The sequence below is a fragment of the Oncorhynchus mykiss genome, chromosome 19 (assembly GCF_013265735.2).
Source record: "Oncorhynchus mykiss isolate Arlee chromosome 19, USDA_OmykA_1.1, whole genome shotgun sequence".
Lineage (NCBI taxonomy): Eukaryota > Metazoa > Chordata > Actinopteri > Salmoniformes > Salmonidae > Oncorhynchus > Oncorhynchus mykiss.
In genome coordinates this window covers 27491485-27509577 of record NC_048583.1, presented here as the reverse complement: position 1 = coordinate 27509577, position 18093 = coordinate 27491485, and the positions used below count along the sequence as shown (strand labels likewise).

Sequence of the window (18093 nt, the reverse complement as noted above, 5' to 3'; positions counted from 1 at the left end):
TGCGTTCCGACGAGGGTGCGTTCCGACCGCATGGCAGATCGTTGTTTTAGGGCAACCTCACAATGCAAAAAAATCACGCAACTGCACCTTCCCCACTCCAATGCCCCTTCCCCACTCCAATGCCCCTTCCCCACTCCAACTGCACCTTCCCCACTCCAATGCACCTTCCCCACTCCAACTGCCCCTTCCCCACTCCAATGCCCCTTCCCCACTCCAATGCCACTTCCCCACTCCAACTGCACCTTCCCCACTCCAATGCACCTTCCCCACTCCAACTGCCCCTTCCCCACTCCAACTGCCCTCTCCCAACTCCAACTGCCCCTTCCCCACTCCAACTGCACCTTCCCCACTCCAACTGCACCTTCCCCACTCCAATGGCCCTTCCCCACTCTAACTGCACCTTCCCCACTCCAATGCACCTTCCCCACTCCAACTGCCCCTTCAACCCTCTAACTGCCCCTTCCCCACTCCAATGCACCTTCCCCACTCCAACTGCCCCTTCCCCACTCCAACTGCCCCTTCCCCACTCCAATGCCCCTTCCCCACTCCAACTGCCCCTTCCCCACTCCAATGCACCTTCACCACTCCAATGCACCTTCACCACTCCAATGCCCCTTCCCCACTTCAATGCCCCTTCCCCACTCCAACTGCCCCTTCCCCACTCCAACTGCCCCTTCCCCACTCCAACTGCCCCTTCCCCACTCCAACTGCCCCTTCCCCACTCCAATGCCCCTTCCCCGTTGAAATAGATTGAGTTGGCTCCACCGTATTTGTTATCTCAGTGTGTAAGCAACCTAAAGAGCGGTAGTGGTAACGGGGGAACGGTGCTCTTACTTGGGTTTCTCCAGGGGCTCAGGTTCATTGCGTCCTTCCCCTACTGGGTTCTTCTCAGCCTCCTCTGCAGTCATCAGCTGCAGCTCGGCTTCCACTTTCCCCTGCAAAGACACAAGCAACATCACTACCGAAACACTGGGGTTCATACAGTATGCAAAGGTTCGTTACAGTATGTAAAGTAAGTCTTTGTCTCTTGACTGATCTGTTCAATATTTAACTCCGCTTCTTCAGGGTGTAACCCAATTGCCACGTCTTGTTGAATCAAAGACACCATTTTGACACGTGCATACTTGAATGTGTCTAATCAAGTCCACATTATATAAGAAAAGGGGAAAGGGGAACAACCTAGTCAGTTGTTCAACTGAATGCTTTCAACCAAAATGTGTCTTCCGCATTCAACCCAACCCATCTGAGTCATACCGTGAGTTCAAACTCGTCGTTCTCATCTCTGGCCAGGAAGGGCCACCAGCCCTTGATCCTCATCTGTTTGAAGATGGACACCATGGGAATATCCTTTTCATTCAGCACCATGTTGATGGAACACTGCTTGGCTGTCTTCGCTCCACGAGGGAAACGGTTCAGGTCTAGCTCAATGGCGCCTGGGAAAGGGCATAAATATCATACATATTTACTCGATATGCATGAAGGGCTCTCAGCTGTTGTTGTTGATTGTGTCGATTTTTTTGTGTTATGACTGCCACGACAGTCTTTTCCATGTCCCAGAATTTTGAAGACACATTTTAAAAAGTAAAATATTACATCAAGGGAAATTCCATTCCCCGTAGCCCTAGTCTGAAACGTTATAGTCACAGAAAGACCAACATCTACAGCCTTAGAAGATCTTTATGGTGAAGGTTTAAATCGAAGGGAAATCAAATCACTCCACCTAAAAAATCATCTGCAGAGAAGTGATCAGCATCCCAGACTTGTAAGTTGAGACGAGCAGGGATCTTATACTCAGTCTCGTCCCAGGCGAACATGGACTCCTTCTTAGAGATGACGATCTTCTCCTCGGCCTGCAAGTAGTCAAAGGGGTAGATGAAGCGCCAGTTGAAGAGACCCTCCCCTGTCAGGGAGTGGTAGTGGACGTCTGTGTCCTGCTTGTCCTCCTGCTGACCTTTCAGCCAGCTGTTGAATGAAATGAAGAAGAAGACACGGTTCAAATATCGAGTACAAGATACACACTGAAGTTTAAAAAAAACAACATATATTTCAAAGGAAACATTCTTAACCCTCGCACGAAGATATCACTGGACTTTTCTCCAGTGAAGATGTCATCATCCTCCAGAATGACCTCGTCTGTGTTCCAGATGATCACCCTCAGTTCAAACCTGCCGACGACCAGACAAAACAAATGATTCGAAGGAATATGTCTGTAATGTGATATACAGTGCCTTGAGAAAGTATTCGGCCCCCTTGAACTTTGCGACCTTTTGCCACATTTCAGGCTTCAAACATAAAGATATAAAACTGTATTTTTTTGTGAAGAATCAACAACAAGTGGGACACAATCATGAAGTGGAACGACATTTATTGGATATTTCAAACTTTTTTAACAAATCAAAAACTGAAAAATTGGGCGTGCAAAATTATTCAGCCCCCTTAAGTTAATACTTTGTAGCGCCACCTTTTGCTGCGATTACAGCTGTAAGTCGCTTGGGGTATGTCTCTATCAGTTTTGCACATCGAGAGACTGACAATTTTTCCCATTCCTCCTTGCAAAACAGCTCGAGCTCAGTGAGGTTGGATGGAGAGCATTTGTGAACAGCAGTTTTCAGTTCTTTCCACAGATTCTCGATTGGATTCAGGTCTGGACTTTGACTTGGCCAGTCTAACACCAGGATATGTTTATTTTTGAACCATTCCATTGTAGATTTTGCTTTATGTTTTGGATCATTGTCTTGTTGGAAGACAAATCTCCGTCCCAGTCTCAGGTCTTTTGCAGACTCCATCAGGTTTTCTTCCAGAATGGTCCTGTATTTGGCTCCATCCATCTTCCCATCAATTTTAACCATCTGTCCCTGCTGAAGAAAAGCAGGCCCAAACCATGATGCTGCCACCACCATGTTTGACAGTGGGGATGGTGTGTTCAGCTGTGTTGCTTTTACGCCAAACATAACGTTTTGCATTGTTGCCAAAAAGTTCAATTTTGGTTTCATCTGACCAGAGCACCTTCTTCCACATGTTTGGTGTGTCTCCCAGGTGGCTTGTGGCAAACTTTAAACAACACTTTTTATGGATATCTTTAAGAAATGGCTTTCTTCTTGCCACTCTTCCATAAAGGCCAGATTTGTGCAATATACGACTGATTGTTGTCCTATGGACAGAGTCTCCCACCTCAGCTGTAGATCTCTGCAGTTCATCCAGAGTGATCATGGGCCTCTTGGCTGCATCTCTGATCTTCTCCTTGTATGAGCTGAAAGTTTAGAGGGACGGCCAGGTCTTGGTAGATTTGCAGTGGTCTGATACTCCTTCCATTTCAATATTATCGCTTGCACAGTGCTCCTTGGGATGTTTAAAGCTTGGGAAATCTTTTTGTATCCAAATCCGGCTTTACACTTCTTCACAACAGTATCTCGGACCTGCCTGGTGTGTTCCTTGTTCTTCATGATGCTCTCTGCGCTTTTAACGGACCTCTGAGACTATCACAGTGCAGGTGCATTTATACGGAGACTTGATTACACACAGGTGGATTGTATTTATCATCATTAGTCATTTAGGTCAACATTGGATCATTCAGAGATCCTCACTGAACTTCTGGAGAGAGTTTGCTGCACTGAAAGTAAAGGCGCTGAATAATTTTGCACGCCCAATTTTTCAGTTTTTGATTTGTTAAAAAAGTTTGAAATAGCCAATAAATGTCGTTCCACTTCATGACTGTGTCCCACTTGTTGTTGATTCTTCACAAAAAAATACAGTTTTATATCTTTATGTTTGAAGCCTGAAATGTGGCAAAAGGTCGCAATGTTCAAAGGGGCCGAATACTTTTGCAAGGCACTGTATCTGATCATATAACATGGGGAATTTATTTTGCAAATAGTCTCACTAAATGTGTTTAAAAGCACATTACATTGTACTAAAACATACTTCTTTGGTTTCCTGGGTAAAATATCAATGGCAGGTCCAGGTGCAGGCATATCCTTGGGGAACATGTCCACCCACATCTCAATCCTCCCCTACACATAGAGAAACACAAAGACAAACTTGGGATGTGATACAATTGAACCACTGTCATGGCACACAACCCTGCAAACCAGCCCCCCCCCCCCCCCCCGAAACTGTGCTACGCGAAACACTAAAATCAATCCTAAATATTAAGGCCTACAGAACCTTCACATGAAAAAGATGTGAACTTTTGTTAATTTTATATATACAGTACATATATATTTTTTTGCTTTGAAACTAGCATACAGACTAGTTTATAAAATAACATTAGTTGCATCAATTCGGATCCCCTTTTTTTTATTTTTAGGTTTTACCACCCCCCTCCCCTGGTTGGAGAATGTAAAAATTCACTGCACATACATATAGCCTCCACCTATTTGTACTAGACTCCAAGTGCATCGTCAAATTAACCAATCATTCTAATCTTAATTCCACCTCTCAGATGTCCACAGACCAACCCATCTTCCCAGTGTATGACCATTTTACTATTTCCTTTTGCAATACATCCTTCTACTTTACTCTGATGTCTCACAAGGGTCTTGAACCTCTCTATTTGTCCCATTTATTCTGAGATTGCCTTAAAAATAAATACTTTACCTAAGAGTATAATCATATTTCCCCATCAGATTGTGAACTTTACTCTACTTTAGTTTAGCTTTTACAACCTTCGCCAGTTGGATTGTTTGAAAGACACTGAAGCAGGCACTCAGTTAGCAAGCACAACCTTAACACTTGTCCTACCTGTTCGATCCCAGGCTTGTCAGGATTGAGGAGTGGCCTGGTCTCCACATGTTCTGGAATCAGTTTACAGCCCACCCTGGGGATGTCCTCCCAGTGCTTCAGCACTGTCAGGGCCAGGTGCTCATCCGTCTGCTTCTTCAGACCTAAAGAACATCATCAGACCAACTCAGACAGAGTTACAGCACAGACTAGTCTAGTACTACCTGGCCTACACACAAGGAGTACTTGGGAAAGCTCATAACATGATCAGTTGTACATGAGGAGTTATTTCAGGCAGAGTAAAATACCAGGCTGGGGGTATTTCAGGGTACAGTAACCAACATAGAAGGTTAAAGAAACATTTCAGGTACTGTTATTCTGTTGTGCTCTATACAGTACCATTTTCATCGTCGATCTCAGTTGGGCCCATGAAGACCCGGTTGGCCACCTTGACCCGTCCTCCAGGGCCGTAGTGGGGCCCGTCCAGCTTACCCTCCTTACACAGCTTGGCCAGGATTTGGGTCGGCTTCAGGGGGTCCCGCCACACGTTGTAGCCATGGCTACAGGAATGAATGACAATGACGGCTGACACACAAATCCCTCACAGTTCTTATAAGATAACACATGGTATTCATTGATCCTTTATTTATCCAGGTGAGTCCCATTGAGGAATTAATCTATTTATCAAGGGATCCCTAGGTATAATCAACAATATTATCTAAATACGGGAAAGTGTGATCCTATTCAGTTGACGTTGCTCGTTGCTGCAGACTGAAGTTGTAAGTATTAAGAATATTGCTAAAGGAATTGACATAGTATCCTGTGCTGTTGGGATATGTTGACCACATGTACTGTGAATGGCGTCAGGCTACGGAGAGCTAGGCCGCACTTACATGGCATATTTAGATGGGATGCCACATATTGCTCTGTGTTTGCTGTAGTAACGGTTCTCCAGATCCAGTTTAGTCTCCCCAATCAGGTCGTCAGTGCCCACTAAATCCCAGTCATAGACGGACACTGTTAGTGTGGAGTCGATGGGAAATGTGGCCTCGATGTCAAAGGATCTGATGGGTTCAAAATAAATGGCCATAACTTTGGTTATAATTTTCCACAGTTTATACATTTTCAAAGCCTATTCAATGCACAAGCTATAACTATATAATTGCCAATCATCAATAGTAAATTACTTGGCTATCTCGCATGCTATTAAGGATGAAGAATGAAGGCCGAATTAAAGATACATAGTGGAAATGGACGAAATGTTGTTTTTTTAGAGCTTCTCCACTCACTTGCCAAAGATAGGGTTGAGTTGTTTGGAGATGTAGTTATCTTTGTCTTTGATATCGGACTTGCCCAGTTTGATAGCGATGTATGGATCTGCTTTTCCATTGATATCCGCTGGGTGCAGGTCAGTAGCCTGCAGGAAAAGTATCAAGTAGAGAGATTTTTATTTTGTTTTATTTGACATGACATGTTTATGATCAACAGGGTAGTTTATTTACAGTGCCTATAGAAAGTCTACATCCCTCTTGATACTTTTCACATTTTTTGTTGCCTCATAAAGTGGGATTGAAATAGATTTCATTGTCATTTTTTTTGTCATTGATCTACCCAAAAATACTCTAATGTCAAAGTGAAAGGAAGATTGTACACATGTTTTACAAATGAATACAAATGTAATAAATCAAATACAGTCATTGCATAAGTACCCTTTGTTTAGCCAAGCCTAAATGAGTTCAGAAGTCAAATTTGGCTTAGCAAATCACAAGTTATATGTTATACTCACTCTGTGTGAAATAATAGAGGTTGACATGATTTTTGAATGACTACCTTTTCCTCCGTCTCCAATACATTCAACATCTGTAAAGGTCTCTTTGACAAGTGTTGAATTTCAATCACAGATTAAACTACAAAGACCAGGCAGCTTTTGGAAAGCCTCATAAAGAATGGCAGTGATTGGTAGATGGCTAACAATAACAAATCAGACATTGAATATCTCTTTAAGCATGGTCAAGATAATAATTATGTTGTGGATGATGTATTAAACCACCCAGACACATCGAAGATGCAGTCGTCCTTCTAAACTGAGCTGCAGGACAGGAAGGAAACTGCTTAGGGATGTCACCATTGTTGATTTTAAAACAGCTACAGTGTTCAATGGCTGTGATCAAATCAAATCAGATGTTATTGGTCACATGCGCCGAATTACAACAGGTGTAGTCTTTACAGTTCAATGCTTACTTTACAAGCCCATTCCCAGCATTAAAAAGTAAGAAATTAAAAAAAAAGGAAATAATTAAACAATAAAAACAATAACAAGGCTATAAACATGATGTACTAGGATCAAGTGAACGGGCAGGGGTACGAGGTAGTTGAGGTAATTGAGGTAGTACAGTATGTACATGTGGTTAGGGGTAAAAATGACTAGGCAACCAGGATAGATAATAAACACAGCAGCAGCATATGAAAGTGTGCGTGTGTGGCGTCAATATGCACGTGTGTGTGTGTTTTGTGTGTGTGCGCGCGACTATAGTGTGCATGCGTGTGCGTTTGTGTGTGTGTTGGAGTGTGAGTGTGTGGGTAAAGTCTAGTGAGTGTACAGAGAGCCAGTGCAAAATAATTCCGATAAAGAAATAAATAATACATGTGTCAATGTAAATAGTCCGGGAAGCCATTTGATAAACTGTTCAGCAGTCTTATGGCTTGGGGGTGGAAGCTGTTAAGGTGGTTAAGGTTTGGTCCCAGACGCTCCGGTACTGCTTGCCGTGCGGTAGCAGAGAGAACCATCTAAGACTTGGGTGGCTGGAGTCTGACAATTTTTAGGGCCTTCCTCTTACACCGCCTGGTATAGAGGTCCTGGATGGCAGGGAGTTTGACCCCAATGATCTATTGGGCCGTACTCACTACCCTCTGTAGCGCCTTGCGGTCGGATGCCAAGCAGTTGCCATTACCAAGCGGTGATGCAGCCAGTCAAGATGCTCTCAATGGTGCTACTGTATAACTTTTTAAGGATCTGAGGACCCATGCCAAATATTTTCAGCCTCCTGAGGGGGAAGAGGTATTGTCGTGTCCTATTCACAACTGTGTTGGTGTGTTTGGACCATGATAGGTCCTTGGTGATGTGGACACCGAGGAACTTGAAGCTCTTGACCTGCCCACACTACAGCCCCGTCAGTGTGAATGGGGGCGTGTTCGGCCCTCCGTTTGCTGTATTCCACGATAAACATCTTTGTTTGGCACACGTTGCCAGGTCTCTGATCTCCTCTCTATAGGTTGTCTCATCGCTGTCGGTGATCAGGCCTACCACAGTCGTGTCGTCGGAAAACTTAATGATGGTGTTGGAGTCGTGCGCAGCCACCCAGTCGTGGGTGAACAAAGGGTACAGGAGGGGACTGAGCACGCAGGAGGGGCCCCTGTGTTAAAGGTCACCGCCTCCACCACCTGGAGGCGGCCCGTCGGGAAGCCCAGGGTCCAGTTGCAGAGGGATGTGTTTAGTCCCGGTGTCCTTAGCTAGTGATGTGCTTGGAGGGCACACTGGTGTTGAATGCTGTATTGAACAGCATTCTCACGGAGGTGTTCCTTTTGTGCAGGTGGTAAAGGGCAGTGTGGAGTGTAATAGAGATTGGGTCATCTGTGGATCTGTTGCTCTGAGAACACGTCCTGGTAATCTGTCTGGCCCTGCGGCCTTGTGAATGTTAACCTGTTTAAAGGTCTTACTCACATTGGCTACGGAGAGCGTGATCATACAGTCATTCTGGTACAACTGGTACTCTCACGTATGGTTCAGTGTTGCTTGCCTCGAAGCAAGCATAGAAGGCATTTAGCTCGTCTGGTAGGCTCGCGTCACTGGGCAGCTCTCAGCTGGGTTTCCCTTTATCATCTGTGATAGTTTGTAAGCCCTGCCACATCTGACGAGCATCAGAGCCGGTGTAGTAGGATTCGATCTTAGTCCTATACTGACGCTTTGCCTGTTTGATGGTTCGTCGGAGGACCTAGCACGATTTCTTATAAGCATCGGCATTAGTGTCCTGCTCCTTGAAAGGGGCAGCTCTAGGCTTTAGCTCAGTGAGGATGCCTGTAATCCAAAGCTTCTGGTTGGGATATGTATGTATGTGGGAACAACGTCGTTGATGCACTTATTAATCAAGCCTGCGACTGATGTGGTAAACTCCTCAATGCCATTGGAGGAATCCCGGGAACATATTCCAGTCTGGGCTTGCGAAACAGTCCTGTAGCTTAGCGTCCGCTTCATCAGACCACTTCTGTATTGATTACTTCATGTTAGAGTTTTTGCTTGTAAGCAGGAATCAGGAGGATAGAGTTATGGTCCGTTTGCCAAATGGACGGGGGAGAGTTTTGTATGTGTCTCTGTATGTGGAGTAAAGTTGATCTAGAGTTTATTTCCCTTCAATTGCACAGGTGACATACTGGTAGAAATTAGGTCAGTCAAACGGATTTTGCTTTTCCTGCATTAAAAATGCCGGCCACTAGGAGCACCGCCCCGGGATGAGCATTTTCTTGTTTGCTTATGGCCCTATACACCTCGTTGAGTGTGGTGTTAGTGCCAGTATCGGTTTGTACTTGTAAATATACAGCTACAAAAAAAACAGATGAAAACTCTCTTGGTAAATAGTATGGTCTACAGCTTATCATAAGGTGTTTTAACTCAGGCGAGCAGAACCTTGAGACTTCCTGGGAAAAAACGGAGGATGGATCAACAACATTGTAGTGACTCCACAATAATGACATAAATGACAGAGTGAATAGAAAAATACAAATATACAGAATAAAAAAGATTACAAAAACATGCATATGTATGCAACAAGACACTAAAGTAATGCTGCAAAAAAAACTTTGGGGTCTAAATGCAAAGCCTTATGTTTGGGGCAAATCCAACACAATGTGTCACTGAGTAACTGTCTCTTTATTTTCAAGCATGGTGGTATCTGCATCATGGTATGGGTATGCTTGACATCGGCAAAGCCTGGGGAGTTTTTCAGGATGAAAAGAAACAGGATGGAGCTACTGTAAGCAAATGCAAAATCCTAGAGGAAAATCTGGTTCAGTCTGCTTTACACCAGACACTGGAAGAGGAATTCACCTTACAGCAGGACAATAACCTAAAACACAAAGCCAAATCTACACTGTAGTTGCTTAGCAAGAAGACAGTGAATGTTCCTGAGAGGCCGAGTTAGAGTTTTGATTTAAATCTGCTTGAAAATCTATGGCAAGAATATTGCTTTCTAGCCATGATCCCCAACACAGAGCTTGAAGAATTTTGAGAAGAATAATGGGTGCTGACAATACGGGTGTGCAAAGCTCTCATGAGACTTACCCAAGATGACTCACAGCTGTGATCGCTGCCAAAGGTATTTGAAACATGCATTGACTAACATGTAGTGGGTGAATACCTATCAAGGTATATTAGTGTTTTTAGTTTCATCAATCTTACATTTGTTTTTTTATTTTTCTTCCACTTTTTTTTGTGTAGATTGAGAAGAAAATGACAATTAAATCAATTTTAATCCCAAGGGAGTTGTAGACTTTATATAGGCACTGTACTCTCACCTGAGTGTAGTGTTGTGTAACTACCCTGATGACATAGTCTGACATATAAGTACCATTGTAGGTACACAATAGAGAGTAGTGTACATACCCTGATGATATAGACCCGGACTAGGACGTTGATTGGGTCATTAGTTGGAATGTTCTGGAACATGCCCATGTTGGAGTCAAAGCCCATCTCCCGCTGCATCTCATCTGACACCGGCACTTTGTACATGCACAGAGAACCCTGAAATATACACAAACATGCACAATTGTGGTGATATTTAACACAATAACGGACTCAATCCAGTTCCATTCTAGCCTGGTCCCAGATAGGTTTATGCTGTATAGACATCATTGTTGAACAAGAACTATAGGAGTTGGCTATACAGTATATGAGATATTATACAGTCTATGTACAGCAAAAGAAGATCTGGGACTGGGCTAGTTCCAGCTCTCTTCCATCGCAGACAAAAAAATAAGTTACAAAGGAAGGGAACGCCCTCTGTGTGAAAGGTTTTTTTACTTTGAATTTGCCAATAATCCTTTCTTCATCCGCCATGTTCTGGTCGTCGTCGTCTCCGGCCTTCCCTCTGAACAGGTTGAAGGTGTGAAGCCAGTCTTCAAAGTTATCAAATTCATTCTCCAGCTCCTTGGGGTACACCTAATGAGGAAATACAAAAAGTACTCTATACATTAAAAACATAATAAAAAAAAATAAAAAACATATTTAAACATATAAACAACAAATAAAGAGTATACAGTATTTGACCCAGACTTGTTTAAGCTTAGAGACAGGTTCCAGTGGGTAAAACTGGGATAAAGTGTTTGAAATTACAATTCTGGTTGTTATAACATAATACACTGAGTAACCACATACCTGTAGCTCATCAATGTTGTGCTTTTTCTTCTCTGGTATGTCTCCAGGCCCAGCCCTCTTCTTCTCCTTTTTTCCCTTGCCTCTCTTTCCTTTGACAAGAGAGTCATCAGGTTTGATCTCTGAGAATAGGTTAGGAGTGAGGGATGAGGGGGAGTGAGGGTGGAGGGATGGAGAGTTGGTGCACACTCAAGACATGAATTCAACATGCAAGTTGGCGAAACCAATGTATTTTGGCCACTGTATACACAATATGAACAGTATATACAGTGAATGCCAGTGCAACAGTCAGAATAGCTAAGACAACATTTACCCAATAGGAATAGGTCATTAGCTTAGCTTAAGAGTATAAACTGTATCACTAAACTTCTTTCTCAAGGCCATCAGACTGTTAAACAGCCATCTCCAGCACATCAGAGGCTGCTGCCTATAGACATAGATTAGGAATCACTGGCCACTTTAAGGAAATGAAACACTAGCCACTTTAATGTCTCCGTATCTGGCACACAATCTCTGCATCATAGTGCATTTGAGATTCCAAAACATTTGTTCAAGTTAGTTTTCTATAAATATTTGATGTATCATGTTATGTAAAAGCTATACATAACACTATATAAGCACTAAATGTGGTTTTATTAGTCATATTATTCTTAGTCAACTTTCATGGCAGGCCTATGGTAATATATAGCAGGAGAGCAGGAGGAGGTCATTATATGAGTTATGAAGTGATGGAAATCATGGATTCATGTCTGTGTAAATGTATGCAGTGATCAACTACAACAGAGATGTCAGGGGTCATATGAAGGGTTAGTAGTACGGGTTGTCATGATTTGAAGAGGACAGCATGTATTAGGCAGATGAGAGTGGGCATAGAACACAACCTGGCAACATGATCATTCCCTTTTACCGCAACAATTATATTCTACTTTAAAGTCTCATTCAATATACAGAGATTCATGATTATGCTGGACCATCTACAAGACATAGTATCTACTTGTCAATATCTACCAAATTAACAAACATCAACAACCTAAATTGATGATACATAATACGATGTATATTTGTATGAAATGTGTACAGAAATGGTTTAGACCTAATAGATTTGCTGCTCTTGTGTTTTCCACATTAGTTTCGGATTGTTTTTTGTTACCTCCGCCCTCAGCAGCAATATCCTGGTCCTCTTTCTCCTCAGCATCCGCCATAGCTGCCTCCTGAGCCTTGAGAATCTACAGAGTAGGACACACAAACCAATAATATCCAATACATATTGACAGGATCACTTTTTAAATTCATTCATGAATGTTAAAATGGAGCCAAATGGAGCCATTTTCCCGGATGGCCTCACCTCCATCAGAGTTTCGATCGAGGCAAAGTACTTGGACCACCAATCCAACATGCTTTCATCAAACTCCTCCTCCTCCACCTCATCTCCTCCCTTCTTCCTTTTCTTCTTCTTCCCTCCTTTCTCATCCTCCTAAAAGGATCCATGCAAGGTTAGATTACAGGTTGCAATAGGCCTTTCAAACGACTGTACTACCATTGCTCCAAACATTGAGAAACAGAGACATTCCCAGATCAACGTCATAAACACCTACCTCGATTTTAACCACAGCATCAGACCCCTGGGGGAAAAAAAACACACAACATATATCAATCATATTACAACTCAGTTAGGATGTTTTATTTACGTTTATTACTAAAGCTAACATTCATTTAATGGTGTGAGATCTTACAGAGTCCAGCTTGACCATGGTCTCCATCTTCTTGATGGTGGGCTCTGGCTCATAGTTGACAATGATCTCCTCTGTGAGAGGACAAAGACTGCATTAGTATGTACAAATGAAAGTGTAAGGGCACAGCGAGGTATGGGTTTATTTGTGCGTGTGTATGTGCATGTGTGTGTGTGTGCGTGCATGTATGTGTGTGTACCTTGAGTGTTCAAGTTGTTGGCGTGCTTGTCTGCTGCCCGGTAAATGAACTTGCGTAGGGTGGTGACAGCATGGTTCCCCACCAGGGTGTAACGACCGAAAGCTCTGCAGTCCACCACCCTGATGTTCAGGGGAGGGTGGAGCAGCTCGTTCTCAGGCAGATCCTGGAGAGCACAAGTTCACAGTAAATAAATGGGCTAAATTTAGCACCTATACGGTGTCATTTCCTGTTTGTAAAATGGTTGTCCGGTTAATAACCAGATTACAACCAATTGTTACAATAAGGTAGAGATTTCATTTTCATCACGCCCGTCACGGTGTCATGGGAAAGTCGTTATATCTGGGTTGTTATAAGGTGAGATAACCAGGTGAACGATGGAATGACTTTAAAGAGAACTTACCACCTCAAACATCTTAACCAGAGTGCCGAAGTTGGGATTTTTCTTGTAGTTCTGGATGAGGGAAGACTGGACTCCTTTACCGGCACATTCTATGTCCACACGAGGCCTGTCCACCGCGACTAGGTTGACCCTCTTCAGGTCCCTCAGGCCCCAGAACAGCACCTACATTTTAGTAACACTTTATTTAAAGGGTGCCTACATAAGGACTTCATAACACATTTATAACCCACACATACTACATTCATAAGCAGTACATAAAGATTTCACACGTTACATCAACATTTACAGTGCAATATAGCAGTGCAATAATAGCCACATTTACAGTGCAATAATAGCCACACTTCCTGTATTTCAAGGCCAAGAGGAGTTGAATTCCCACCTCGATCCTGTACTTGCTGAGGACTGGTCTGATGCCCAGAGGGACAGGTAGGATGGGACCACGGTCCATGTCTGTGGGACCGTCGATGGGCGGCAGGTCAGCTTTACCATGAGGACCAATCTGAAGCATGAACAGATATAATATAATAATATTAATATAATACATGCCATTTAGAAGTGCCTTTTATCCAAAACAACTTACAGACATGCGTGCATACATTTTAAGTCTGGGTGGCCCCGGGAATTGAACTCACAATCCTGGCAATTGCAAGTGCCATACTCTACCAACTGAGCCATACAGGAGACTGCAGACATCAACATTACTGGTTAATTTGGGTCTAATCAAAGCATTTATAATTACATGTCTGGCAGACATTTCGTTTTGTTTGACTGTTATTAAAGGCCCAGGGGATTTTAAAGGCCCAATGCACAAGATTGTCCTGTGTTTTATATATATTTCCACACTATGAAGGCAACTTGAAAGTCAACGTTCATTGTGTGTTCCTCTATAGTGTGGAAAGTTGATCTATTGCCAGGCTCACCTGCAGCAGTTCAAAGGCCGCCAGCATTTCTCCAGCGGCGCAGTTCCCCCTATAGATCTGGTAGTACTCTAGTTGGGGAGGGAAACGTGGAGGTCCGTAGTGTTCATCCGCCATCTTGGTTATAGGCTTGGCGAAGGTCCTGCCCATGAACTCTGCTTTGCCCTGGAGTCACATCATAACAGGGACAAATATTAAGGTTTCAATATTTGAAAGAATGGTCTCTTTGGTATACTGTACAATCTAGAATCCAAGGAAATTAGCCGGTGTTTACATTACAAGCATTTTAAGAGTAAAATGTGACATTTAAAAAACAATACCATAAAGGGTTTTCATGGCACGTCATTCATCAATATGTTAAGTATGGCATCAGCTTTACCTAACACAGAAGCATGGCTTGACAATGCACATGCTTCAAATCTCAAGATAACACAACAGAACAACGAAGAACAACTAGCCTGGTTCCAGATCTGTTTGTAATGCTTCGACAACTCGACCATAGGAGTTATCTATACGCACAAACAGATCTGGGACCAGGCTAGAAAACAATGGAAAGACACCCAAACATAAGCAACAAGCTTTCATTGAAGGAATGCAAGAGGGGTAAGGCTGATGTCCAGTGAATTTGTCGTTTCAGCTAAATCTTATACCTCTTACATGCCTTGGGCCAAGGCTCTCCAACCCTGTTCCTGGAGAGCTACCGTCCTGTAGGTTTTTGCTCCAACCTTAATCTAGCACACCTGATTGTAATAATTAGCTGGTTGATGAACTGAATCCATGTGGCTGAATCAGGCTGGTTACAACTGGGTCTGGAGTATCCCGAGTAAAGGTCATCCAAAACAATGGTGTTTATGTTCAGGAATGAATTATATGATCATCAGTTGAGTCAACATATACATTCTTTCAAAAATAATTTCCTAGCCTAACAATTCTGTCCAATCTGATACATATATGATGGGCTACGTTCTTTTCCAATGACGCTAACAAAGTACATGCTACAGTATCTCTTTCAAACGCAGAGCCTAATTCATATTTGAATGACATTTATGTTACTTGGACGACTTGAGCAGTAAGGAAAGAGTGGTCTGGAAATCTAAACGACTGTATGCGTTGTCAGATGATCCATTGAAATTCAGATAGAATCTGTTATGATAGATCTGTTCTGACATGAGTTCTAACCAGGTATCATGCTTACCACCGTGTCCTGGTCATAGATTTCTATGACGATGATAGGCGGGTCGTCCCTCAGTTCTCCGACTTCTCCGAACAGTTCTACGTTGTCATACACCATCAGCTGGTCCCAGGTGGGGCACAGTGTCTCATTCAGCACCTGGGCAGAGAGTGACATTCATTCATTGATTCATTAAATTCACTCACCATCTTGTTACTCTCATTCACCATTCTGCACCGTGTAATTCTTATACAGACTCTTTAATTACTGGACCAAACTTCACCACGGTTCAAAGACGATAGTTATATTTGTGGATTCATTGTATTTTGTAATGAGCGAACAAACAAACAATCAAATCTAGGTTGTCCTACCTCTGTGACCTGGCTGTGTGTGGAGAAGAAGACCCTGGCGAAGGGGTCTGAGAGGCCGCTGCTGTCTGCTGCAAACAGGCTGCGAGCCTGGTACATATGGACCCTCAGCTGGAAGATCTGCTTCACTGTGGAGGGGGAAGATTCACAAGCATTTATCAATGAGATACTCTAGTTTCCCTTATTCATAGTGACACAATATGTGCACAAAATTGGAATTTTAAGAACATGCATTTAGATTCAGAGTCAGTTCCCTGACGGTCTGAGGGCAGCCTGGTGGTCCCTAAGACCTAAGACTACAGGGGTAAGACCAAGGGATTTGTCTACGCAAATCATTCTATTTCTATGGAGATGTGTACACATGCACGGGACGTTATCCTCTCCTTTACTCATGTAGACCACAGATAATGTTAGCACTTTATCCATAGATCCCTTATGCGCGGTGATATACTCGGCTCATCGGACACCATCGGTCTCCCTTACTCGTGTATGTGAGGCTGATGGGGGGAGCAGACTGCGAGCCAGGTCCTTTCAGCATCTTGTTCTCCTCGAAGCCGTTGGGCAGCCCAGACAGGAAGTCCTTCCGCTGACGGTTCAGACCCAGCCACAGGTAGATCTCTGTCTTAGCCTGCACTGTCCAGCCAGCTGCCCCAAAGCCCTTCTTACCAGGTAGCTGGGGTAATAAGGCAAATACGCAAATGGAAAATCAGAGGGACACACCAGTAGTGATTCAGATCTAGCGGGAAAAGGGGACGGCTGTAAATAATACAATCTTTTGGAGTTCAAGCCAAATAAATTAGCACACATTGGAAGAGGAAGCATGCATAGGTTTGGTTATGGATGTAGAGTAACTATGCACAGACCTTGAAGAAGATGGTTTTGACTTTGCCACAGTCCTTCCCGGTCTCCTCGTCCACCCCGGAGTACAGGATGTCTTTGGAGGGGACACGGGCGTAGGCAATACGCTTGTTGTTACTCATCATCCAGATGTAGATGTCCGGGATGCTGTGCTGCGGCTGCCATTACACATAGAGGAATCAAACAACCAATCAATCAAATAAATATTGATTGGAAAGCGTGTAGCTCAAACATATATACGTATACGATAGAAGAAAAGAAAGATGAACAAAGACTTCTAGAATGGTATCAATAGTTTTAGACGCATTAACAAATGATGTACGTACGGTATATGCACCCCTTTCTGACTTACCTCATCAGCGAGGAACCTGAGCTTCTGGAGGAAGTTCTGAACCAGCTTGATCTTATCTCTCACTGTGTTCTTCTTCACCTGCGTCCTGATGGTCTTAGCCTGCTGACCTATGCTCTCCTACATGCACACACAATGAGACGATCATCATTTTTAGCACACAAACTCAATATGAATCAATATGATAGAATAGGAGGTACAATGGTAATGGTGGCCCCATGTGGCTCAGTTGGTAGAGTGTGGCACTTGCAACGCCAGGGTTGTGGGTTTGATTCCCACGGGGGACCAGTAAGAACAAATATGAAAACATACGTACGTACTCGCTACTGTAAGTCACTCCGGATAAGAGCGTCGGTAAAATGTAGTAGGAGGGCCATACAAACAAGTCTTACAATGCATTATAACCACATCATAATGTATTATACCTGTAGGCTTTGAGTAAAGTGTTACCCGCAAAGATAATATACAGTATAGAATTCTATATGTAATTCGGTGGTGTTACCAACATAATAAATACAAATATCACAATAATCTTTGGCTCATGTGTGCCGTACCAGCTCCCTCATGCAGGACTTGAGTCTCTCCTTGTCCAGCTTGGTCCTCCCAGTCTGATTCTGGTCTTTGTTAGCCAGAGTCAGAAATTGACTGAAGAAATAATTAAATGTTAGCCAAAACCGCATCCCAAATGGCACCCTATTCCCTAAATAGTGCACCAATTGTGACCAGAGACCTATGGACTCTGGTCAAAAGTAGTGCACTACATAGGGAATAGGGTGCCATAATTGTGTAAGTAAGTAGAGAGCAAATATGGCTTGGCTAGGCTCAGTAGTTTGGAAAGGGTAAGAAGACACCTGCATCCGTTGCCGAGATCCTCCAGGACCCCTCTCAGTCTGCGTTCCGGATAGGCCTTCTCTGTCTTAATGACCTCCTGAACATCGTTCAGACCCTCCTCCTGTTG

At 43.3% G+C, this 18093-nt stretch overlaps 1 protein-coding gene across 1 annotated transcript in view; it reads right to left on the bottom strand.

Annotated features, from left to right (window-relative positions):
• LOC110498696 (otoferlin) overlaps positions 1 to 18093 on the bottom strand; it is a 55092-nt gene that overhangs the window by 2512 nt on the left and 34487 nt on the right. Inside the window, exons 14-40 of the mRNA XM_036953813.1 lie at positions 17987 to 18087; positions 17690 to 17780; positions 17139 to 17255; positions 16792 to 16944; positions 16412 to 16601; positions 15932 to 16056; positions 15585 to 15719; positions 14393 to 14554; positions 13852 to 13971; positions 13473 to 13634; positions 13073 to 13235; positions 12877 to 12947; positions 12739 to 12765; positions 12489 to 12617; positions 12294 to 12369; positions 11147 to 11265; positions 10793 to 10930; positions 10376 to 10513; positions 6009 to 6136; positions 5613 to 5783; positions 5119 to 5279; positions 4741 to 4883; positions 3922 to 4010; positions 2067 to 2165; positions 1721 to 1962; positions 1255 to 1433; positions 835 to 935 (exon numbers count right to left, since the gene is read on the bottom strand). Coding sequence (XP_036809708.1) covers positions 835 to 935; positions 1255 to 1433; positions 1721 to 1962; positions 2067 to 2165; positions 3922 to 4010; positions 4741 to 4883; positions 5119 to 5279; positions 5613 to 5783; positions 6009 to 6136; positions 10376 to 10513; positions 10793 to 10930; positions 11147 to 11265; positions 12294 to 12369; positions 12489 to 12617; positions 12739 to 12765; positions 12877 to 12947; positions 13073 to 13235; positions 13473 to 13634; positions 13852 to 13971; positions 14393 to 14554; positions 15585 to 15719; positions 15932 to 16056; positions 16412 to 16601; positions 16792 to 16944; positions 17139 to 17255; positions 17690 to 17780; positions 17987 to 18087 — 3530 coding nt within the window. The remainder of the gene's footprint in view (positions 1 to 834; positions 936 to 1254; positions 1434 to 1720; positions 1963 to 2066; positions 2166 to 3921; positions 4011 to 4740; positions 4884 to 5118; positions 5280 to 5612; positions 5784 to 6008; positions 6137 to 10375; positions 10514 to 10792; positions 10931 to 11146; positions 11266 to 12293; positions 12370 to 12488; positions 12618 to 12738; positions 12766 to 12876; positions 12948 to 13072; positions 13236 to 13472; positions 13635 to 13851; positions 13972 to 14392; positions 14555 to 15584; positions 15720 to 15931; positions 16057 to 16411; positions 16602 to 16791; positions 16945 to 17138; positions 17256 to 17689; positions 17781 to 17986; positions 18088 to 18093) is intronic.